Source organism: Aspergillus brasiliensis (assembly GCF_001889945.1).
Source record: "Aspergillus brasiliensis CBS 101740 unplaced genomic scaffold ASPBRscaffold_29, whole genome shotgun sequence".
NCBI lineage: Eukaryota > Fungi > Ascomycota > Eurotiomycetes > Eurotiales > Aspergillaceae > Aspergillus > Aspergillus brasiliensis.
This window is the reverse complement of record NW_027137470.1, coordinates 69,654-91,840: the sequence shown is the minus strand read 5'-3', so window position 1 is coordinate 91,840 and position 22,187 is coordinate 69,654. Positions and strand designations below refer to the sequence as shown.

At 48.7% G+C, this 22,187-nt stretch overlaps 10 protein-coding genes across 10 annotated transcripts; 4 read left to right on the top strand and 6 right to left on the bottom strand.

The window, feature by feature from the left end:
• Window positions 1–492: 492 nt before the first annotated feature.
• On the bottom strand, window positions 493–1,054 carry ASPBRDRAFT_211948 (F-box protein; the record flags this gene model as incomplete). Its single annotated transcript, XM_067621948.1, has 3 exons — window positions 967–1,054; window positions 591–909; window positions 493–515 (listed from the first exon to the last, which is right to left on the bottom strand). Exons 1-3 carry the CDS (start codon window positions 1,018–1,020, stop codon window positions 493–495), a joined length of 396 nt encoding a protein of 131 aa, XP_067473064.1. The 5' UTR covers window positions 1,021–1,054.
• A 2,178-nt stretch (window positions 1,055–3,232) lies between these two features.
• ASPBRDRAFT_139367 (ankyrin repeat domain-containing protein) lies at window positions 3,233–4,177 on the bottom strand (the record flags this gene model as incomplete). The annotated part of the gene is made up of 2 exons (XM_067619086.1): window positions 3,233–3,734; window positions 3,792–4,177. The coding sequence occupies 2 exons, from the start codon at window positions 4,175–4,177 to the stop codon at window positions 3,233–3,235; spliced, it is 888 nt and encodes a 295-aa protein (XP_067473063.1).
• Window positions 4,178–4,695: 518 nt separating this feature from the next.
• Window positions 4,696–5,193, top strand: ASPBRDRAFT_201536 (uncharacterized protein; the record flags this gene model as incomplete). The annotated part of the gene is made up of 1 exon (XM_067621564.1): window positions 4,696–5,193. One exon carries the CDS (start codon window positions 4,696–4,698, stop codon window positions 5,191–5,193), a length of 498 nt encoding a protein of 165 aa, XP_067473062.1.
• Window positions 5,194–6,374: 1,181 nt separating this feature from the next.
• ASPBRDRAFT_189745 (putative oxidoreductase, FAD-binding) lies at window positions 6,375–8,584 on the top strand. Its single transcript, XM_067620171.1, has 2 exons — window positions 6,375–6,929; window positions 6,992–8,584. The coding sequence occupies exons 1-2, from the start codon at window positions 6,436–6,438 to the stop codon at window positions 8,421–8,423; spliced, it is 1,926 nt and encodes a 641-aa protein (XP_067473061.1). The 5' UTR covers window positions 6,375–6,435; the 3' UTR covers window positions 8,424–8,584.
• Window positions 8,585–8,864: 280 nt separating this feature from the next.
• ASPBRDRAFT_79630 (uncharacterized protein) lies at window positions 8,865–11,026 on the top strand (the record flags this gene model as incomplete). Its single annotated transcript, XM_067629468.1, has 10 exons — window positions 8,865–9,020; window positions 9,077–9,271; window positions 9,335–9,429; window positions 9,489–9,889; window positions 9,946–10,071; window positions 10,121–10,236; window positions 10,292–10,378; window positions 10,436–10,552; window positions 10,612–10,696; window positions 10,763–11,026. The coding sequence occupies 10 exons, from the start codon at window positions 8,865–8,867 to the stop codon at window positions 10,945–10,947; spliced, it is 1,563 nt and encodes a 520-aa protein (XP_067473060.1). The 3' UTR covers window positions 10,948–11,026.
• An 896-nt stretch (window positions 11,027–11,922) lies between these two features.
• Window positions 11,923–13,864, top strand: ASPBRDRAFT_49474 (Zn(II)2Cys6 transcription factor domain-containing protein). The gene is made up of 4 exons (XM_067626346.1): window positions 11,923–12,008; window positions 12,067–12,588; window positions 12,641–12,811; window positions 12,876–13,864. Exons 1-4 carry the CDS (start codon window positions 11,949–11,951, stop codon window positions 13,710–13,712), a joined length of 1,590 nt encoding a protein of 529 aa, XP_067473059.1. The 5' UTR covers window positions 11,923–11,948; the 3' UTR covers window positions 13,713–13,864.
• A 287-nt stretch (window positions 13,865–14,151) lies between these two features.
• ASPBRDRAFT_139380 (uncharacterized protein) lies at window positions 14,152–15,312 on the bottom strand (the record flags this gene model as incomplete). The annotated part of the gene is made up of 4 exons (XM_067619088.1): window positions 14,152–14,273; window positions 14,360–14,804; window positions 14,931–15,052; window positions 15,129–15,312. 4 exons carry the CDS (start codon window positions 15,310–15,312, stop codon window positions 14,152–14,154), a joined length of 873 nt encoding a protein of 290 aa, XP_067473058.1.
• Window positions 15,313–16,315: 1,003 nt separating this feature from the next.
• Window positions 16,316–17,079, bottom strand: ASPBRDRAFT_164699 (uncharacterized protein). The gene is made up of 2 exons (XM_067619539.1): window positions 16,742–17,079; window positions 16,316–16,687 (listed from the first exon to the last, which is right to left on the bottom strand). The coding sequence occupies exons 1-2, from the start codon at window positions 17,064–17,066 to the stop codon at window positions 16,422–16,424; spliced, it is 591 nt and encodes a 196-aa protein (XP_067473057.1). The 5' UTR covers window positions 17,067–17,079; the 3' UTR covers window positions 16,316–16,421.
• Window positions 17,080–18,802: 1,723 nt separating this feature from the next.
• On the bottom strand, window positions 18,803–20,007 carry ASPBRDRAFT_79627 (2EXR domain-containing protein; the record flags this gene model as incomplete). The annotated part of the gene is made up of 2 exons (XM_067629467.1): window positions 19,339–20,007; window positions 18,803–19,259 (listed from the first exon to the last, which is right to left on the bottom strand). Exons 1-2 carry the CDS (start codon window positions 19,920–19,922, stop codon window positions 18,803–18,805), a joined length of 1,041 nt encoding a protein of 346 aa, XP_067473056.1. The 5' UTR covers window positions 19,923–20,007.
• A 325-nt stretch (window positions 20,008–20,332) lies between these two features.
• On the bottom strand, window positions 20,333–22,112 carry ASPBRDRAFT_49472 (F-box protein). The gene has a single exon (XM_067626345.1). The coding sequence runs from the start codon at window positions 22,053–22,055 to the stop codon at window positions 20,646–20,648; it is 1,410 nt and encodes a 469-aa protein (XP_067473055.1). The 5' UTR covers window positions 22,056–22,112; the 3' UTR covers window positions 20,333–20,645.
• Window positions 22,113–22,187: the final 75 nt, after the last annotated feature.

Genomic DNA, 22,187 nt, shown 5'->3' with positions numbered 1-22,187 from the left:
ATAAATACAATTAACAAAGTAGTTAAAGGGAAGCAAACCACCTTCCTAAATAGGAAATAAATGAATTCTTATATAGAAAGTAAATAATCTGGATTGCTTTTATCTGGATTGCTTGCTTCAACAGAATCAGCTAGAGGTCAGGAGGCCTTATTTATGATCAATTCACTGATGATCTAGATCATGATCATAAATCATTGATTTTGATCATCAAACAAAGAAAGCGGGGTAGGAACAAAGAAAGTGGGGTAGAAAGCAGGGTGTAGTGGGGTAGGTAGTAGTGAATAATCAGCTTGATCAAAGAAATGATAATCATGATATCAAGAATTCACATGTAGAAATGATAATATAATGATTTCAAAGAATCTGGCCCAATCTTTTCCTTTTGAATTGGAAACTCCATACAATTTATATCAGAGGATTTTGTTGGTTTGGGATTTGCTGGATTTGTTGATTTTTTAATAATTGAATAAGAATTGAATTAGTAGAATGGGATTACCATCCGACAATAGATACTGCTATAAGTATATTAGAGCTAGGAGCTCTTGAAAAACTAATATTAAATAAAATATTATTGCATTCCTGCAAGGAACCCCGCAGAAAAGAGTCTTTCTGAGCGGGAGGTTTGAAGACGACAAATTCGTTCGCCCAGTTTTTCTTTTGCCACAGACGTTTAGCTGCTTTTGTCTCCAGCCGTGGCATTTCGAGACAAACAAGATCGAGGTCCCGGGCATGCTGGAGGTACTGGCGACCAAGTCCTTCTGGGTGAAGCTCCGCAATGTCATTCTGAAGACTTGCGAGGTCAAAGAATTTGATGCGAAGCTCTCTGTACAGCTCTGCAGCTGCAAGGTCATGCCACGCTCGACTTGTTTGACTTAAAGCGGACAAGTCGCGCCATGAGTAATCAAGGACCTTCATTTCCATTAGTATTTGCCTGCTTCATTACCAACGCTCTATCCTGCGACTTACAAAAACAGCGATCTGTTTTCGGACCTCGACAGGTAGGCTGTCTATTGGGAACATGATGTGGGAAGGGAAGAGTGCGCTATGGAATCTGGGAAAGCCTTCCTGCCAAAGTAAAGCAGCATCCATCAATGGTTTAAATATTAAACCAGGGTCCAGGGTTCACACATGCGGATAGCCAAGACCTTAGCTGATTACAGTGGCGTCCGCTAAATAACCACGCCAGTATTTTCGAGTCCTAGCGTGTGACTAGATGTTAGGCTCAAAACTTGCTGTCCCGGAGTATACTGGAGTTTTCGGCATCGACTTTTTCAACCAAGTATGAAGGATCTGTGACCTTGAGTCCTGGTGGCTAATGTGACTTGCCCGAGAAAATGACTCGCGGTTTGATCATAGCTCTTGCCAAACTCTCATGTCATTGAGGGAATTAGGGGACCGTGGTATAGACTGGTATAAGCATCGAGCAGATTGGCTGTAACTGCCAAGACCACCGGTCGATGCCAAGACCGTTGCCGATGCCAAGAAGTGTCCCCCGAGGGCCCGACACAAACAAAATGGGGAAATCGCAGCCTGATCATTGAGCCTCCGCCTACTTTGGCACCCACGTTAGCCTGAGCCGGACGATCCGCTAAATGTGACTATTGAACTTAATGGTCAGGAATAGCGCTTTTAGTGGCCCTATCCAGATCATCAATCCACTTGGTGTTCCTGGGTGGCACGCCCCGAGCGCAGACCCTGAAGGATGTCTTACCTTTCGGCGACGTTGACCCTTTGAGTTTGAGGGTATTCCCGATGGGGAATCTGCTCCTGACCCCTGTAATATCCCCCACTCCAGTGCCTTCTGGGCTCGACGGTTAGGAAGCGTTGCAGCCTAGTTTCAGCCTAGTTTTGATGGCCTAAGCACCGTAATGGGGCCATCGTACTGCACGAGGCGTTCAACCAGTTCCTCTCGGTTCTACCGTACAGTACTCGTCGGACTAGTAATCGACACATGGGACATTTGTAGACATGATTCACAGCATTCCTTAGATCCACTTCTTATTCCATGGTGTCCGGGTCTGCGATGGTCATCTCCGGCGACATCCGACGTCAACGTAAAGGGGTTCCTGGTGCGCCGCTAGCTGAGTGAGAGCTGATAGGCACCACACTAAGTACCCGACTCTCCGAAGAGGACCATAGGAGGTGCAATGCTTCGATCATCAACCACTCTACCTAATCATATGTGGGATTATTTTCACCAGCTAGAATCCCGTGACCATGCTTCGCTATGTAGGAAGCACCCACCTTGGGTGCCGAAGAGCGTACCTTTCCTTTTTTGTAGCCTCGTCTTTGCTCGTGTATACGTGGACATCAACTCAACATGACAATGATGGCCACCACCATCACCACAATAGAAGATACAGGATTTCGAGCATATCGACTTCGACGTTATTGCCCATGATCTCGCCTGCACCTTCCTTGGACAGTCCCCGGGAGGCTGAGCTCATGGAAGAGAAAGTCCAGGAAGCTCTCTGAATGATAAATTCCGTACGGCTATTGTACCTTCAAATGTTTTAGCACGGCTCTAAATCGGACTACATGACTGTTGGGGCGGAAACTGCCCTGGTGCTGAACCATGAGGGTACTCCTACCATATCAGGTTCTACTTACAGTGCAGCCAGGCATGTTACTGGGTGCTCATCAGCGTTTGAATGTTCCTGATGTTCGTATCCTGCATGACAGCTTTGCAGGTATATTGGAATTGCATATGGACAATGTACGATATGGTGACTGAGTATTGAAGGAATGATGATGTTATTGTCGGCGTTGTTAATTCCACAGCTGGAGTGAATCATGCTCGGTGAGATCTCTTCAAGCTCTTAAATCGATTCTGGCCGGTGGCCTGCAGAGTGTTGCGTAGTTGGTGATCCTTTGATTCTTGTGGATGCTCTACTGGACAATAGTCAACTAGGATCATGGCTCTATCCCTGGTACAGGAGTTTACATTTTTTTGCTACGGAAATAGTAATATTCATTGAGTGCATATTACAATGTTGGACAGTGTCTAGGGAAAGATCCTTATGGCTAGCAGACCTTATGTATCAGTATTGTTCTGGTGCTGGAGATGGGTGGGGATGATAGGGATAGATAGTGTGTATTTTGTAATGTATGATTTACTCAAGCCACAAAGGGTGGCGAGCAGCCATTTAAAATCCAAATAGACTAAAAAAAAAGGTGTAAGAGTGATTGAACGACCTATAGTAACTTGATTACATCCATGCAAGCAGGACAATCACAGAGGGTCAGCAGGACCTTCGCCATTCCCATGCTTCACCAACACTTCAACCACTTCTTGCTGGTTCAATCTAGCAGCGAGCTCCATGGCTGTATGTCCTCTAGTATCCCTCACACTCTGATCGGCTCCTTGGCTGAGCAGATAGCGAACGACATCCACTTTGCCGAGCTCAGCTGCTCGATGCAACGCAGTCCCCAGAGGCATGAAGCACAGAATTGAGAAGGTAGGCATGTCCTCGTGCACGGGGGTGTTCAGAGGTGCTCCCTTCTGAATCAACATTTCCAGGACCTCGATAGTGTCAGATTCGCGTTGAACAGCATGATGAAGGAGCTGGCCTGGTTGAATGTCCTGGCAATAATCCAGCATGAGGCGGATGGTGGAAACGGGGGCTCGTTCAACCGCCCAAGATAGCGGGGTAACGTCTATGAATGTCCGTTTATTGGGATCGGCTCCATGATCCAGAAACCAAGCTGTCATCTCTTCGTCTTCTATGGCAATGCTAAAAAGGAATTAACTTGAAGTTTATATGTCGGGGGGGATTGGTATATGAACTCACCCTAGGACGGGGGGCTGGGTCTCGCACATGGGCTCGTTGATATCCCACCCTTTTTCAATGAGCAGCGCCAGTGCATTCTTGGATTTGAATCTGGTTGCGCGCCGGGCGTAGTTTGAATGCATGGGAAAGCCATGGTCCATAAGCGCCTGCATGAACGTCACACTGTCTTGCTCGATAGCCTGCGCCATGATGATACCGAAATCATCTATATGGAAGTTCTCTGATGTTTGTGACGACTCAAGGAGGTCGCGGAACTGCTGGATATCTCCATTGAGGCATAGCTCTCTTGCCCTGATAAGGACTTCGCGCGAGGTCCGGCCTGGAACCTGATGAATCTCACCCCAGGTGGAAGGCGCAGCCAAGTTTGAAGCAGGTTGCACGTTCATAGCTGAAATGAAGTTGATAGAAACTGTATGAAGAATGAATTTCTGAGGGGGTCATAAGCAGTCAGAGCTTAGTCCAGAAGGCTGGCGCTCACGAGGTATTTGTACCAATGGTCAGTTATGATAAAAAAAAACGAAACAATAGCCACCGATGTACCTCCGCGGGTGTTGCCGGCTTTGAATGTATGGATTATTTGTTATGTGCCCAGGGGCACGGAGAATTACGATTGATCCTGCAATCCAGTCGGAGACTGCCGAGTTACCAATATACAAATTCCGTTGTGATTGCCCCCAGCTCGGATCTAAAGTAAAGAGCACAAGGCATATCCCGGTGATATAGTGTTCGTACGCTTTGCGAGAGCGTATAAGTAGCTGGATTCGATAGTGGTTTCGAGGAGAAGAGGAGTTTCTTTTTCTAGACCACACAAAAGCTCTTACTGATCCCTTAAGACAGCATAATCGAAATGTCGCAGTTATCTCAGTGGGTGGATGCTCATCCGGACGACGTGGTTGTTGTGCCTATGAACGCTGTCAGAGTGGTATCTTTGGATGAAAAGTTTGCTGTCGGTACCGCAGGGCTTGAAGCATCCTCCGCCATCATTATAGCATCGCTACACGGCGCTATTGTTGCCCATATTCCACCGCGTCCGACACCATCAATGTCCGACCCATATGCCTGGGATAACAATGTTCGTCGGTTGATGGCAGAAGTGACTACCTTGTACATGTGCCACCGCGACGAATACTTCTCCAGCCCCACAGATACCGTTATTGTATGGGCCCTGTATCAGGGTGCCATAGCCCTACCTGACCAAGTGCAAATCATGCATTCAGCACTTGAACGCTTGGGGCCGAGTGTGGAGATATATGAGGTACCCGGAAACGGCTCCAATCCGGGACAAGGAACTGTGCTCGCTATCGGTAGCCGTGGGCTCGCCTCCAGTGGCCTCCCCAATACTAATGTCCGCGCTAGGATTTACGTTGAGGACAGGCCGTATGTTCCGCGGCCGCAGACCTGACTGAAATGGGCATGTAGAGTTGCCTTATTATCATGGTCTGCATCACCGGACAACAGGATACCAGCGTAATGGCAACGATTCGATCCATCAGAATATCCTACTTCCCTTATTGGAGTTCCACGTACTTACTACCAAGATAAACATACAGGATTCTAAGAATTTGAACAGCTGAAACATTTGAATAGTAAGACTAATAACCAGTAGACCGATAGCTCACCATTCCCAAGCGCTAGAAAGGCCTACTCCCCGTCAGCAGCTTATACGACTGTACGATCCGAATTGGATTGGGACCGCTTGTGAATGCATAGAATGGATCAAGGCTCTGTATGTGGGACAAGCTAGCAGTGGAACTCCGTTTGAGGCAGTGCCATGACTTCCTGGGACTGCCGACAATGCTTAATCCCACGCTGAACGTGTTTCAGGCTACCACCACTGCACCAATCAGATATCTGATATCACATAAGGAATATTTCTGACGATACATAGAATGCGACGGATCTTTTTTTCAAGACGAGCTGGACATTGGAAACTGCCAATGGAGCGGAACTGAAATACTCGGGAACATCATCGAGGTCAGTTTAAGTCGTGGTCTTGGGCAACGATCTTGTTGGGTTTCTGATAACCTGTGGAAAGGTCAGCAATACGGCTCATTGCGTAACAAGTTGAGATTGTGTGAGACACAAGCGGGAGACGCAAAAAAGACTGGTGCACGAAACCACCCTTGCAGGGAACAGCTGTGTAGCGATGGATGTTTGTCTGCCAATCAAGGATTATAATGTTTTAATGTTTGTGAGACTGAGGGTAACACGAGAGAGACTAGTCCACAAAGGAATCTGGTTTTCCGGAGTGCAAATGATGCCAGAAGCGTGGCAACATGCTAGATGGGCCACAAGAGGGCAAGCGACGGTAGGCATGAAACCTGTATTCCATAACCTGTCCCATGGCCTCTTCATATTTGAAACGCCACGCTATAACTCACCAGCTTCTCACTATACAGTCGTATAAGGAGAAGGGTACTGGTGTTGAAAGTCAAACTACGAGGCCTAGAATTCTGAGAGACTGTGGCGCATTTGTCAGCTCGGATAGTTAACTTCGCTGACGGGATGGCCATGACACCGGCGTGAATTAATAATCTTCATCTCTACCTCCAAATGCTTCTTCTCAAGATAAAGGCAAGCCTATGAATTTATACCAACTTCAGATTAGTTAATTTAATTTGATTTAGTCGAGGAATAAACTGAAATGGCCATCTCCGCCCTCCACGGCTGGCACCCCGGCGAAGTCGCCATCCAACGCCAACTCGGCTACGCGACCGCCGTATCATCCCACTGGACGGGAGTCGAAAACCAACTTCGTGAACAGCATCAAATATTCCACACTTCGAATCTGCCATTTATTCCGCTAACGACTACGGATGCCGATGGACGGCCCTGGGGTGGCATAGTGGCAGGATCGACGGGAACGGTGGGGTTTGTAGAGAGTCCGAGTTTGAAGTCGTTGGTTTTCAGGGCACGATTATGGAATGGTGATCCAATCTTAGAGACTCTACGATGGTGGGAATCACTGGAAAGCGATCAAAGAGAAGGTAAAAAAGCACAAGAGAGGTTGCTGACCGCTGGGTTGGGGATTGAGTTCTCGACGCGCAGAAGAAATAAATTCGCTGGAAAGATTGACATGGTGAAAGCAGTGTCAGAGAAAGACTATGTGTTTCGGGTTGGCATCACTGAGGCCTTAGGGTTCGTATGAATTCACATCCAAGCATTATCTTAACCCGGGAATTGGGACTGAGAAGTCATAGGAATTGCCCGAAATATATAAATGTGCGTCAACTCGACCCATACCCGTGGGCAAAACCGTACATTGCACAACAATCGCTACATATGACCTCCACGGAGAGATTACCGGATGGAGTGATCGAAATGATAAAGTCTGCCGATACGGTCTTCGTGGCATCAATTTACAGGTCTGACTCTACAACATTCCCATCACACGCGGGCATGAACTCCCGTGGCGGCCTGCCCGGCTTCATCCGGGTGAAGCCATCCGATGGGCGGACCATTGTCCTACCTGATTACTCTGGAAACCGATACATGAGTACCCTCGGCAATATCGAGTCAACTGGATTAGCAGGGTTTACCATCATTTCGTTCACGACAGGCGACATCCTGTATTTGACCGGTACAGCAAGGAATCATGTAGGGCCATCTGCTCTGGAAATCATGTCTAGACATGCGACGATTACTGTTCTTGAAACCACAGGATTTGTGCTTGTCCGAAATGCGCTTCCTGTGAGACAGCGTACGGGGTCCGAAATTGGGCGGAGCCCTTACACCCCCAAAGTCAAGTATCTGGTCGAGGAAGGAGAAGCAGACGTGGGTGGTGCGCAAGGGCACAAGGCGATGCTCGAAACAGGAAGGCAACTTGCCGATGACCTGGCTGTCTTCCGGTTTAAGGTAGTGTCTAAAAATGGGGTCCGCCCGTTAAGGGTCCGACCAGGTCAAGCCATTGTGCTAGACTTTATGGACTGGATAGGTCCGCCGCAGTACCAGCATATGGCGGATTCAGCACCTGGATCGATTAACGATGACCGTGTTCGAACCTGGACCGTATCGAGTGCGCACGAGGATACTGATGTTACGTGGTTTGAATTGACTATGCGGGAGATGAAGGGTGGCATCGTGACGAAGGCCCTGTTTGATGTGCTTAGGATGGCGCCGTCCAATCAATGGGACTATCCTGTTCCTATGAAGGGCAATGTGGTCACAGATGTTGTAGGAGTCACTGGGGACTTTGTAATGGGTATGGGGGAGGTCAACGTGCTGCTGATTGCCGGAGGAATTGGGATTACACCGTTTCTTGCCATGCTGAATGCCTTGAGTAAGCGCGGGAACGCTGCACGAGGCGACATTGTGCTCGTGGTATCAACAAGAGAGCCAGATGTCATGCTCAACCTTATCGGGACGGCTTTGGGTGAGGGCCCATCCACCGTTACGGTTAAAATAGATCTGTTCACCAGTCGCCCCTTCGAATTGGATACTAAAACTCTACACCAAGAAAATACCAGTCTCTCGGTATATGAAGGTAGAGTTGGACCGAATTATTGGAAAACAAGCTACAGAGACAAAGAGGTGTTCATATGTGGACCCAAGGCATTTGCAGACGCTGCTGTGGAGGGATTGCGGGCGAATGGTGTGCCAAATGAGAAGATTCAGAGAGAGGGATTCTACTGAGGTCCGTGTGCATATTGGTAATTCTTGGCCCTCAAGCAAGTGCGCTAGTATGAGAGTACCTGTGGATCAAGAGCCAACTTGATTCGGTGGCGTCTAGTAGTGAACATAATGATCATGTAATCCTAACGACGGCAACAAAGTTATACTATAGTATAATAAGTGATCACTAGCGAAAAGTGTCATATCTCCGTGGTGTCTGGCTGACACCTGCACGGACCAAGTCTGCATCGGGTGGCTGTGGATTGGCCAACCAGGTGTGCATACACGGTGGGTCATACGAACTAAATCACTGGAAGGAAGAGATAAGTTAGCGCAATCAGGTCCATGCTAAAGTGAGGTGATTCCAGCGACATATGGGATCATGCTTGCGTGCTAGGAATCTGCATATTTAGATTCCCTGTTTGCCCCGCGTTAACGAACTACCAAGAATGCGCATCCACGATGACAAGGGATACAGAGGCCAATTCCTCGCAAGAGCAGGATCTAGTCAAGCCTCTCAAGTCATGGAAAGGCTATATTTGGGATACATGGGAACTGCCCAGCGATCAACGTTGGCTCCTGTTTAAGCTCGACGCGTTCGTACTGACATTTGCATCTGTGCGTCAATAGCTCACTTTCCCAGCGGAGTAAAGAAAATTTGCTAACGGTTACAGATTGGGTATTTTCTCAAGAATCTGGACCTCCAGAATGTTACAAATGCCTACCTCAGTGGCATGGAGGAGGATCTGGAGATGTTTGGCAACCAGCTGGTGACAAGCACCTCTATTTTCACCGTCGGCTATGTGATAGGTCAGATCCCCGCGAACTTATTGTTGACTCGCATTTCGCCGCGATGGGTCATTCCGTCGGTGAGTGCTCTTTTCCTATATACATCTTGATCCCAGCGTTCACTGGATACTAATATCTCGCAGCTCGAGGTTGGTTGGGGAATTGCAACTATGTGCATGTCAAGTGTAAAGTCATACAAAGCTCTTTATGCTCTTCGTTTCCTGGTTGGCCTTTTTGAGTACGTTGAACTTTCTTATCTCATCCTACTATTGACGATAGCCTAATGTTTGCAAACAGATCTGGGTTCTACCCCGGCATCCACTACCTTCTCGGATCGTGGTACACACCGCAAGAGATTGGCAAGCGCGCCATGATATTCTGGCTGGCTGGCAGCATTGGAAATCTCTTCAGTGGTTTCCTTCAAGCAGCGGCTTATACGAACTTGAACGGTGTTGACGGCCGCGCCGGTTGGCGATGGCTGTTCATCATCGATGGCATCATCACGCTCCCCCTCGCCCTCGCCGGCTACATCTTCTTCCCTAACCTTCCGCAGAATGATAAGAAGACCTGGTGGATCACTAACGAGGAACACACCCTCTCTGTCAACCGCATGCGGGCGATTGGCCGTGCTGGCAAGGAGCCTTGGAGTATGGCTAAGCTGAAAAGAATCTTGAGCAGCTGGCACACATATCTGCTTCGTACGTGGCCCACAGCCGTCATCAACTTGGGTCGTTTATCTAACCAACTGATCCAGCCATGATATACATTGTCTGGAACAATGGATACCCCCAGGTCGCCATGGGCTACTGGCTGAAGAGCTTCAACACAGACCCTCCTCCTGTCCCGGGCAAGTCATACTCGGTGGCTGACATCAACAACTGTGAGTCTATTCAAACTTCTATGACGGGTGGCTCTAATCGTGGGTACAGTACCACTGGTCACAACCGGTATCTCTATCGTCGTGTGTTTCGCATGGGGGTTGCTCTCTGATGGTCCCTGCCGTGGATCGCGCTGGCCCTTTATCCATATCGGCGCCGTCATCACAGTACGTCGTTCCCCACCCGTACGCCCAAATAAACTCGGCACTAACATTTGTCAAGCTCATCATGTGTGTTCTCCTGCGCCAAATGCCTCTCTATACCAACATCCCGGGGCGCATGGCCGTGTATTGGCTCAGTAATGCCGGAGTAGGTCCACGTTCGCACCCGCCAACAAGAGTATCTTCAGCTAATACTTACTTCTAGGTCGGTGCGGGTCCGCTTATCTTGAGCTGGATCAACGAGATTTGCTCCGCCGACACCGAGAAAAGAGCCTTGATTGTCGCCATGGCTAACGATCTTGCCTATGTGGTGCAGGCAGTGGTAAGTCTCCACCCGATGATCATGCCGACCGAAAAAATCCCCATGTTGACTCTGAGCAGGCACCAAACTTTGTGTGGAAAACCACGGATTTCCCAGCGGCCAAGAAGGGCTATCTCTGGGCCATTATATTGCAGGTCTTACTCAGTGAGTGTGGTGCATTCCAGTGTTGTTTTGTAATACAGAAATATGGCGACTAACTCGACTCTCCAGTCCTTGTTACTGCGACAGTGCAGTTCCTCCTTTGGCGGGATAGGAAAAAGGAATCCCAAAGGGACGAGACAGGGGAGCCGATCGAGGAGTCTGATTCAGACTCGGAGCCAGTAAGCTCTGACCATGGCTCCGTGGATGCGAAGAAAATCACCCGAACCCAAATCACACCCGTGAGCAAGCCTTGATGTATTCAGAGTATACTATCATCACCAGGATAGTTGGCTTTCCAGATATCCTACATTAGACTAGCAACGAAGTTTGAATGACCGCGGAAAAGAAAAGGACCGAAAACTTTACTGGTGGATAGATTTAGATACAATAAGAAGGCAGATGTTGACTGTTGTCAATCCCTGGATAACATGCGAACATGAACATGGCAATAATTTGTTATGCCAGGGAGTTTACTAGTAAACCCGTAGCAGCAAAGGTAAGTAGGACGTGGCCGCTACTCATGACTCCCATGATTAGCATTGGCCACGGAAAAACCCCGATCGCTGAGGAAGATATGTCAGCACTAATGCTGCAGCACGGTATATTGATGCATTGCCTGGCTGGGTAGTTGTTTCCTGTGGAATATTCTGTACCCTTGAATATGTGTCTCGCCAAGCGAAGGAAAATGAGTTATTTGAGGTAGCATTATCTTGGATCTTTGTCCAGTTGGCTGCTGGACACAAGAAGTGGAATGCGACCACCGTTTCTCAGAGCACTGTTAGACAGGCCAGGACGGGCCAAACGGGCTAGCGGGCGGACAATTTCCATACCCAGATAGGGATCTTCTCCTGGGTGATACAATGGAGCATCTAGAGTATACGCCCTGTGATCCTTGGTGTGTGTAGGGCAAGGGACGTAAGGTTATGTAGAAACTACACTTCAATGCACAATCGAGCAAAGCACACTGTTCGTCTTCAGCCCGCATCATCACGTTTACAGTAGTCTTAAGCAGGGCTTCGGGATAAATCCCGAACATTCACACTACTCAATGCCGATCATCCTATCTCCAGCAATTTCAGCAAAATCATTGGCCAAACGGCCCCCAAACGAAGACCCAACAAGCCTAGTCTACTGCGGGGTTAGACGGACCACGTCACCCACTCCTTTTTTTTTCCAAATTAAGAGGCTTTCTGCGCAAAGCCTGGATCCCTTGTTGTCCAGTCCTCCCCCAGATCCACTCACTCCATTTGAAAACATGGTGGGAGTACCCGGTCAATCCGGAGGGTGTGCGACATGTCGCAGAAGGAAGAAAGGCGTACGTTACAACCCCAAGCAGCTATTGCTGCATGCTAATATTCCTGTTTGGGCCACAGTGTGACAGGAAGACCCCTTTTTGTACCCAGTGCGTCCAAGCTGGACTGGTATGCGAGGGATACTCCCGCAATCATTCGGTCTGGATTAACTCGACAGACGGCGAGAACTGCAGGTATACCAAGTATTCCAGCAGTGTACAAGCGCGTAGACGAGGGGCTCCAGACATCACTCTGCATGAGTCGCTGGCGAGAACTGCTAGGGAGGTCACCTACGTTGGACTCTATCTGGCGGCATTCCTACCAAACGGTCGCCTTTTCTCGAGAGAGGCTGCGCAGATATCCTCTGCGGGATGGCTCAGACACCTTGATAAACTATGTCGGTCGGAGAAGACTCTTCGCTTCATCACCCTGGCTCACGGGCTGTCAATGTTGGCGACAAGAGATAATGACAGCCAGCTGAAGCTCAAGGGCGTCCAGGCACACAGCATGGCGCTGCAGGAAATGCGCACAGCCCTGCAGGATCCACAACGGTCCACCGGTGATGGCATCTTGGCGGCCATTCGGCTGTTTCGCTTTTATGAGGCAAGTCCTCTTTCCTTCCGATGAATCCGGTCAAGTTACTCATTCGTGGCAGATTCTCTATGGTGCCGAGCCCAATGGCTCAAACAAAGAAAACCCTACCCACCAGATCAAGGGGTACTACGCCCATACTGACGGTGAAATGGCCTTGTTCATGAACAGGGGTCCCCAAAGGGCTTGGAGCGAAGCAGGAATGTACTTACTCGTAAGCGGTCGGATTGTCTCTGTAAGTTTGCGACACCAAATCCCATCAACGGACCGTCCATGTTCATTTATTGGTACATGTGTAGTACATTCTAGGCGTGGGACGAAGAAAGCGTTCGCCCTTCAGCGATAAAAATTGGATGTCAGCACCCTGGAAAAATAGAACCAAGTCCCTCCTTGATGGTCTGAGTGACATCCTGGTCCAAGTTCCGGGGTTGTTGGAAGAGCTGGACACTATTCGAGCATGTCCCATTGCGGAGCGTAGTCCACATGCCTGGACCAACCTGCTTGGCGAATGCATCCGTATTGAGCACATGTTACTGGCCTGGCGGGAAACCATGGGAAGCTTGTTGCAGACCTTTGATTACACCCACTCAGGTATCCCTCCCCAGATGCCACGAGTGGACAGGGACTTTGCAGTCTTGCAAATAAGCTGCCTCTACTGGAGCTGCTGCATCCTGCTATACACGACAATCCACATGGTCGCGACCGAGGGGCACCAGAGTCCAGGATTCGCATATTTCCTTCCAATTCCCTTTTCTTCGCCCGGATGCCCCAATTACCTTAATGAGAGGAACCCTACATTGCACGCCATCAGGATATTTCATACCATACCTTTATCACATGGCCCTTATGCCGGCGGCTATGGTGCACTGTGTTCAACGTTCCCGCTAGGCATGGCACTGCGCTATTCCGCAGTGGCTCATCTGTTCCCGCATGAGGGTGACACACAGGGCACTCAGAAGCTTTTCCACGAGCTCATATCACAGCCATTCATGAGAGCGTATACCGCGCGTTTTGTTCGTCATCTACACAAGGTAGACGTGGCGGGGAAAGAAAACCCTGGGTGGGATGGGGTAGAACTGAAAATGAGGACATGGTGGTTTAGTCCTATGCTTGACCAGTACGTGGGTGCTACATAGAGATGTGTGCTAGGGCTGTCAGAAAGCGGAGCTATTGGTGGAACGTTCTGTTAGTACCAGAGATGTGAAATCTGAAGAAACATTGTGACAACACCTGCACAATCGAGATTCATCATCAGGTGCAGCCGCAGAATACCACTACGATTCACTATCCACCTCGTACCGGAAATTGTAGATCCCCCCACGCGTCAGATCTGGTCCCCATGCACGTTGACTACCAGATTTTTAGGTATCATACACAGCCTTTACACACTTTGACCCACATATAACCCAGCTCAGGCTACGCTAAGCTACCACGGTCCTTTTCCACCGGTCGGCCCAGGAATTGGGGCCAGAAGGAGAGTTGCTCAGTTGCCAAGGCTAAACACTTAGTTTGTGTCTCTGCAAATTAGAAGCTGAAAGTCCATTCTCCATGTAAGTTTACTCAGTACACAAATGTCTACACCGCAACTGCTTTTTGGCTATCCGACCAGGTAAGCGCCTCTTCTCTCAGCGCAGATTTCGCCCAGTACGTCGTGATGACTGCCCAGGTACCAGCCCAAATCCATGGCACGGTCCATCCTGCCAACACAGAGTTGTCAGTCTTCACCCACTTAACAAGAGAGCAATAGGAATATAGGCATGAAAAGAATTAATGATGAACTTACCCAGCCCAAAAGCAAACGTCTTACTGCCCACCGAAGCAAGTACACATATCAGAATAATGCCCATGACAAGCCCACCGAATCCCCAGAACCAATTGAGATCTTCCATCAGGCGTTGGAACCGTTTGCTGGCAGCATACCTCTCCATGAGGGCTGAGCGGTATGCAGTGCCCAGGCCTCCATCCACCGCAACGATATCTTCGATGATCACCAAGATGCCGGGACGGAAGACTGAACCTGTAGGCATGGAGGAGATTGGGAATGGTTGGCGTACGCGAAGCTTTGCCAGGATTCCGACGATGACCAGGGTGAGGCCAACTTGTACGAGCAAAATAGACGGCGGCAAAGCGGTCATTCGGACACTAGGAGGGTCTCGTGTCAAGCCGATCACGATGATGATTGTGACGAGTACAAAGCCGAGGAGATAGTTCCAGTGGAAGAAGTCGAGCTGTGCACGGAAGAAGACGTATGTTAGCACAAACCTCGTCATTTTACCGAAGGTAGGAAAATTAAGAACACGAATTGACTAAGATCAAATGATTCAAGTAAACAAATAGAGAGAGGGAGAGCATACATTCCAACGACTTTCCGATGTCAGGGGTCGGCAATTCGATGTCGGCTTGAGTAAACGCCACGTTCGCAAGCCCAAGGAATACAAGGTCGATGCTCCTAGGATGGCGCTGGATACGCTCAAGGCTGATGTTCAACCGTGTTAGTCTTATCTCACAAAGTATATGCAGGACCAGCGAGAAGTCCTAGATAGGGTACAAACCAATCTTGAGCGATAGACCCGCTCCCCAGTATAAACTTGGATAGAGCACCAATGGTGCTATGCAGGACGTGAGTAAAATAATTCCCCACTGCAAGCAGATATGTCCTTTGTGCTTGCGGAGATTGAGCGGCAAGGGAGGGGGGCCATCAGTCCCCGCCAGCTGATAGTTGGTTTCCACAACCATGTTAGACTGTTCACTCTTGTTTGAGATTGAGTTATTGAGAGTGGATGTTGGGATATGATGTGTAAAGGAGTGGCATATAGACACAGTTTTATATGTTTTCGATCTTTGTCCTACAGTAAGCATACACCTCCAGTCCTTATTTTTGAGTTAGAATCTGACACAATTTACAATCAGCCTTGCCAGACAATGTTGAATGTCTGACCCATTCAGCTGTACCCTTCAACCACGGATTGCTAGATATCCAGAGGGTTTGGTCTCGCATAAACAATACCCTATTAGGGTACATCCTGCGCATTGACCCACAAGGCTGTAACAATAATCGCGACTCAGCCTCATCTGTCTCATTCATGCCCAGATACCTACATACTGAACTGTCTTAATCTCTTCGTAAGGCTGATTGCTTCATGACAAGCTGGAGGGTCCTGGTGGGATGGTTTGGGTCGCGCGGGTTTCCCTATGCGTCCAAGCACCGGCACGCTAATCTCGATCGGGAATCAACGTGCGCTTGGTTGACGGATCGGCGTCAATGCGCCCCATCTGCAAGGGAATGATGGATAGGGGACCGGTGGAGTAAGCGCCGCTAAGCCTCGTGCTAGCCGATTTCTTAGATGAGGCAAGCGAGATGTGTGACCCACTGACAAGTAATCTCCTCAACAGGGTCTACGAGGCCATGGCGGAAAGTTTAATTATGCTAATAACAAACATAATATGGCTAAGCCCGTTACATCCAAAAGTGCCATTGGCCATTGATCTGGGTGCGATGCGGGTACTTGAAGAATCAATCAGGTAAGAAATGTTTTGCTTGAGGAGGGAGGCGTTGAGTTGTCTAGGCCTGAAAGAACTACCGTAATGGGCTTTTTCATGCATAGCTTGTATGAAGTTAGACCACGAAATTGGAGGGGGAATGGTCTACAGTACTAGTACTACAGATGAGTTACTATATTCTTCTGATATTAGATCTCGGACTATGAATTGAGTCATTATATGTTATATATTCATTATTCTGTTGATCAGCCTGCCCAGTGACCTGCAATACACGCCCTATATTACCACCCCATCGCACAATTATTTCATATACATCGTAGACCAATTAGTTCAAGCTTCCCTCGCTAATCATTGTTCTTCTCATCGAAGCAGATACATAAACCAGCAATGAGTGCCATATCCACCCCAGGTGCCACAATTACATTGTAGCTGTCCTGGCCAAAGAAAATATGACGAGCGGTAAACCGCTTCCGGGTAATGCGAGCGACTTGTTCTCCAGTATTTTCATTGATAATCCGCGCCCGACGATCGTTCCAATTCCCGGTCATTACCAATGCCACTTGGTTGCCATGACGGTCAGTATAAATGGCCGTGGCTTTCGATCCGATGACTATAGCAGTTAGTGATACATTCTGACTGTAGTCACAAGGTGATGGGTGCTTACATTTGTGACTGCTCCTGACCTCGCATATCTTGTTTCCCTCGGGATCTTCCATCAAATATGTGGTATGAAGGTGCATGTGTTCCTTGCGAATATCGAATAGATGGTTGTGCTCCATGTCTTCGACTTTCTTACGCCCGGAAACCGAGAAGACATTACCCGTCACTTTCAAAAGTGGCACTCCGTCCCCAAGCTTGATATCAAAGCTATCACCAGTGAAAGAGAATATCTTTTCCTTCAGGACTATGACCTGAGGTTCCGTTGCGACGAATCGATCAAACAGCGCAACCGGCTGGGACACCGGATCAAGATAGGGTTGTTGATGCATGATAATATCAGGCTGGTTTAAGAAAATAGGAAGGAGGATGAAGATGAGAAATCTAAGCACAGCGGCAAACTTATAAGCGTATTTAAACTTATGATAGTATCCACTGCCAGCCTCGCAGCGTACACAAGGCTGTCCTGGATTAGGCGTATTCTTCTGGGGCCGAGACTAACCCGATGTAGTTCCGTCCTGCGATTAGTACATTTCTGGGGAGGCGCTAGTCGGTACAGCCACACGAGTCAGGATGGATGGACCCCATCCTTACCTTCCAATATCGGTTAAGCTCATGTCATGCGGCCAGTGCATTAAGGTTCGAAACAGAGTCCACCAACTTGCATGTTGTTGCTTACCATAGCTGCAAGACCTCAGCCTCCATGCCTTCCTCGCAGACTGGCCAATAGCGAGGCCAGGTCAGGCTTATACTAGTTCTTATATATCTATCGGTTAGGGATAGGCAGCTGACCCTGCTGGTAGCTGTAAGCCCTAGGAGATCGTCTCACACGCGGCGTGTTCAACGATCAGTGTGGGGATGCAGAAAAGTCTGAAGCTGAATGTAATCCATCACGTAGAAAGATACGAAACAGCTTTATATCTGTTACTTATGAGTAAGCCGCTATAGAAAAGGAAATAAAGATGTCAAGTCAAATGACGAGGACTCCTTCCTATTGTCACCGCCGTGGACTATCATTGCTGTTATTACAACGAGAGTTTGTTTTTGACTGCTAATAATCATACACCAATTTTCATAATTGCATACTAGAATGTGGAGCCAGGAAAGTACGAGCATCTCCGTATACTGAGGTTGGCGGGGAGTGAGGCTATGAGAAAAGCACCAGAGACACAGAAGGATATTATATAGTCCAAAGATATCTATAAATAGTGCTGTATACTCTTGGTTGACCCCGACCACCAAGTAAGAAGGCTCAGGATGAGGATTTATTTAAATATATTATAAGTCATCCCAACAAGTACATTTGATGTAGCAGTTCGGCATGCATTCAATACTGCCGGGTGGGTGAGGGGAAGGGGGAGCCTTGCCAAGGAGACTAGAAGAAGGGTATTGCGTCTAGTTGGGTGACAAATACGGATTGGGGGGCTATTCCTATGAAACAAGCCACCAACCGCTTGTGAAATATCCCACGCTATATTATGAAATAGACTCGGCAAGGTGGGCACCCACACGCGACAGGGTCAGAAATTAGTGCGTCGGTGGGTTAGATTCGTCAGGGGACTAAGGTTCACTCAGCTCTATTTCAGGTCAGGACAAATCTAATGTTTATTTGCAGTCGAGCTTGAGTGTTCTAGGTGTGTAGTGGACATTTATAAAGTAGACTGAGTAGACCCTTCGATCATAATTGTTCATAGTCGATGTATCATATAATATAGATACAATATATACTATAGTATATTACAGAACGCTAGCTGGCCGGCTTAGGAGAAAGGCCCCAGTAAGAAGAAAGTATAAGTGATTACCGTTTAAACTGCTGGACGCAAAAATATGTTGGAATAAGATGAATAGTGACGGTGATCAAGCTAGGTTGGACTATTGAAACTGCAATATGGGACGTGCTGGCTGAGTATCGGTAGTGATGAAAATTGCTATTATATATATGTAAGGTTCGAATTCAGTTCACACTGCATAGGTCACCCGGTTTGCTTGATGTAAGCCTGAGCTTGCGAATACAGTGAACTTTCTTTCAAACCCCCTTTTCCACATATCACTTCTTCGCAAGCTGAGGTCAAGTCTTCCGGCCGGTGCAATAAATCCCCATCCGATGGCGAAAGAGAATCATCGGCTGGAAGACGGGCATTTTGTCCAAAACGGCCTGAATCCAGGGATGGTCCCGGTTCAGGGTATATTTCGATCGAAAGTAATCGAAAATCTCCTCATCATCTTCCCAGTCGTAGCCAGGGTAGGGTGGGAGGAACAGTATGTCGCGATCCGGAACGCTGACCGGGGCCCCGGCCTTGGCCTCTTCCTCCATCCGGCGAAATTCGTTCCAAGCCCAGCGACGGTCAATGTATTCCTTCCACCGAGCGAGTCGGTCACGCAGTGGTTGGTGATCATGTTCCAGCAGGGCGAAGAACACTCCGGCGGCGGCCTGCTGGATCTCTCGGGTCCAGGGTGCATACGGAGCAGTAGGAGCAGGAGTGGTGCTGGTGGTGATGACAGTGGGATTTTGCGTTCCGCCAGAGCTGATGGTAACGGTGCAGGGTTTCCGAGTCATTGGGATCGACGTAGCGCACAGGGTCCAGCTCCAATTCCCCGAACAACCCCGACTGCAGCGCTTCGGCGTCGTCCGTGAAGTTGAAACTGATGGTCTGGATCAGGACCAACCAGTGGTCGCGCATTGCGTACTTGTCCAGTGCGGGAACGCGAACGCTGCCGGCGAAGAAGGGGTCGTCGAATTCCTGGCGGAGGTGTCGGTCAGTGATGGAGATCGGGTTGTGTACTGCTTTCCGAGTCACCGCGCAAAAGTACGGGATTGCATTGCTCTCCTCGTACCAGAGAGTGTAGGCGCCTTCATCCCCTTCGTCCCAGTTAAAGTGCAGGATATCAATCCCCGGTCGGAAGCGGACGTGCTGGTATGCGGCAGGATAGTGCGGCTGCGGGATCGCGGCGTCCACCTCGGGATTGTAATATGCTCGAAGAACCAGCCGGCGTGACTCCTGGCACACCGCTGCAAGGACCGGCAGTCGGAGGTGATAGCGATGATGAATTTCACACAAACCAAAGCAGGGCTCATTGTTACAGATCGGACGATCAAACTCTACTATCTGAGGGCCCGGGAGACAGAATCGCCAGATAATATCCCGAATTTCCCAGGGTAGCTGTGGGAAGAAGACGAATGAGCTCATCGGGTCTACTGGCCTGATGTTGAGGCGGACGGGACTGTCCTCACTCTTCGGGTAAGAGATGAGGAGGGAGGGAGGGAAGAGAAGGTAGATTTCGAATCAAGCGAAAATGGAAAACATTGAAATAAACTAAAACCAACCAATAACTACTAGTACTAACTACTCGTATACCTACCTAGGGACCGCCGACTTCCTAGCTCTTTATCTACTTCCCCTTCACATCAGCTGACCCCCGGTCGGGGCGGGGCATACAGACGGCTATTGACGAATCAGCGGGCGAGAAACGGGATGCAGATATATGAATGGACTGATTGGTAGATTCATGGGTTTCAAGCTCTTATGTATATTGCTTCTGTGATTACTGAGCCCTAATAGCAATGATTATGCGACACAGAAATTACACCGGGGCAGATATAAGTTATACTTGGATAAGGCTGCCAAAAATAAAATCACCAAGCTCTTTCCTGATAGAACACAGGATCACTCGGCATCTACAGAGGGTAATACATGTTTTGCCAATAATGTACAAGCTTAAGGCTCTTTGTCTCTCATCCCTGTGCTGTGCATTGCTCTTATGCTCAGCATAGAAAGACATTAGCTGAGCCGACGGCTTTTTCCGACATGAGTCACTCATACAATTCCTGTTTTAGACCTTCTGGTCTAAGACCTTTGACACACGCATCCGCAGATGGGTAAAGAATCTTGCTGACCAATATCTCATCATGGTCATGTATACAAACGATTTTTCTCCATGATATCTTCAACATGTAAATCACGTAAGTGAAACTCAACCCCCGAAGCCGAACATAACAACTCGAGTTTCACCTTGAAGTCCGCAAACTCCTCTAACATAGCAGGGATAGGCCGAGGCTTAGCGTTGGACTCCTCGGTTGACTGATGAACATGCATCCAGTTCCCTTTGACTTCTACATATGTCAAGCTTGGGTAGCGATGCTTCCCTCCTGAGAGCAGGTCTTCGAACGCCGAGACAAGTGCACTCAGATGCTCTCTCTCCAGGCCATCAACAATGAGGCGTTGCAGCGATGAAGGCAATACATCACTCAGTGTATTTTTCGAGGTCGCATCTAGGTCATCCCAATCTTCATCCCAGTCCAGTATCTGAGGCACCTGCAGGCGGAGTTCCTTTAGGGCACTAAATCCCGCGAATGATCCGATGTAATCATACTCGTGACTCTGGTACCAGCTATAATAGTTGGTGCTCTCGTGGGTTAGAATTAATGTCTGCAATGTCGCCTGATGCCTGCGCAATGGATGGTAGTATCGTGATACATAAATCTCCTCATCATCTGCGTAACTTGGGTTCTGCGCATGCTCCAGAATGAAAGACTCGAGAGCTTTGGTGGCGCCGATCACGTCTGCAAATCCGCGTCGGGAACAACTGGACAGAAGCCGGATATGAGTCACATTCGAGTATCCCACATTGTCAGGCACGTAGCTGGCAGCATCAAAATCTTGATCCTCGGCATATTCCTCATCCGAGCTACCACCGTCACATATCATATACCCGTAGAAGCTCCGTAATGAGGGAAGTCCAAGGATGGGAAGAACATGAGCTGAGCTGAGGCCACCATCTACATCCGAGCAGTCCACGGTGAGGATTCTTAATTTAGAAAGAATAGGGCTTGATGTTCCGTTCTGGGCGATGCCGGCCAACCACTCCAGAGTGTACTTGGAGGAATCACAAATCTGCAGGACCAGATCCTCCAGATTCGGCAGGAGAGCCAGAAGCAGAACGATCCATGCGTCATTGACCTCTTGGCTCATCAGTTCTCGGGTCCATGCGGATAGCTTGTCATTGTCGTCAGATCCCAGGGCTGCCGCTAGAACTCCAAGAGTAACCTCCTGTTTGTTTCGCACGCCGGAAGTCGGTCGCCAGGCACAGGCAATACGCAAAGCGCGCACTTCCTGCGCTAATGACGGCTTAGATGCGAGGGTGTGTACTAAATGGCTCAAGTCACCATTGCGGTCCTCTGTCAGATCGAGGGACGTGAACACTTTCGGTAATAGAAGTGAGTAGAAGGCACGGCAACAGGATGCGAGTCGCAGAGTGTCGGTGTGGCTATCAAGAAAGCTTGCTATTAACAGCAACAGTTCTCCTGGTAGCGTGGAAAGCATATTGCTTAATCTACCTATGTCTGCAAACCAAAGCGTGGGAATATACGGAGAGATTTGGAGCTCGATGTGGGGAAGACGGTTCTGCAATTAAGCTGGTGTCGATTTTCGGCTGCTAGTTTTTCGGCTGGGCAC

Coding starts and splice junctions, on each gene's coding strand:
- ASPBRDRAFT_189745 (XM_067620171.1), top strand. CDS start 6,436: ATGGCCATCTCCGCCCTCCACGGCTGGCACCCCGGCGAAGTCGCCATC. Junction 6,930..6,991: donor GGCATCACTGAGGCCTTAGG/GTTCGTATGAAT, acceptor GAGAAGTCATAG/GAATTGCCCGAAATATATAA.
- ASPBRDRAFT_49472 (XM_067626345.1), bottom strand. CDS start 22,055: ATGCTTTCCACGCTACCAGGAGAACTGTTGCTGTTAATAGCAAGCTTT.
- ASPBRDRAFT_49474 (XM_067626346.1), top strand. CDS start 11,949: ATGGTGGGAGTACCCGGTCAATCCGGAGGGTGTGCGACATGTCGCAGA. Junction 12,589..12,640: donor GGCTGTTTCGCTTTTATGAG/GCAAGTCCTCTT, acceptor CATTCGTGGCAG/ATTCTCTATGGTGCCGAGCC. Junction 12,812..12,875: donor TAAGCGGTCGGATTGTCTCT/GTAAGTTTGCGA, acceptor GTACATGTGTAG/TACATTCTAGGCGTGGGACG.
- ASPBRDRAFT_164699 (XM_067619539.1), bottom strand. CDS start 17,066: ATGCATCAACAACCCTATCTTGATCCGGTGTCCCAGCCGGTTGCGCTG. Junction 16,688..16,741: donor GGTCAGGAGCAGTCACAAAT/GTAAGCACCCAT, acceptor TAACTGCTATAG/TCATCGGATCGAAAGCCACG.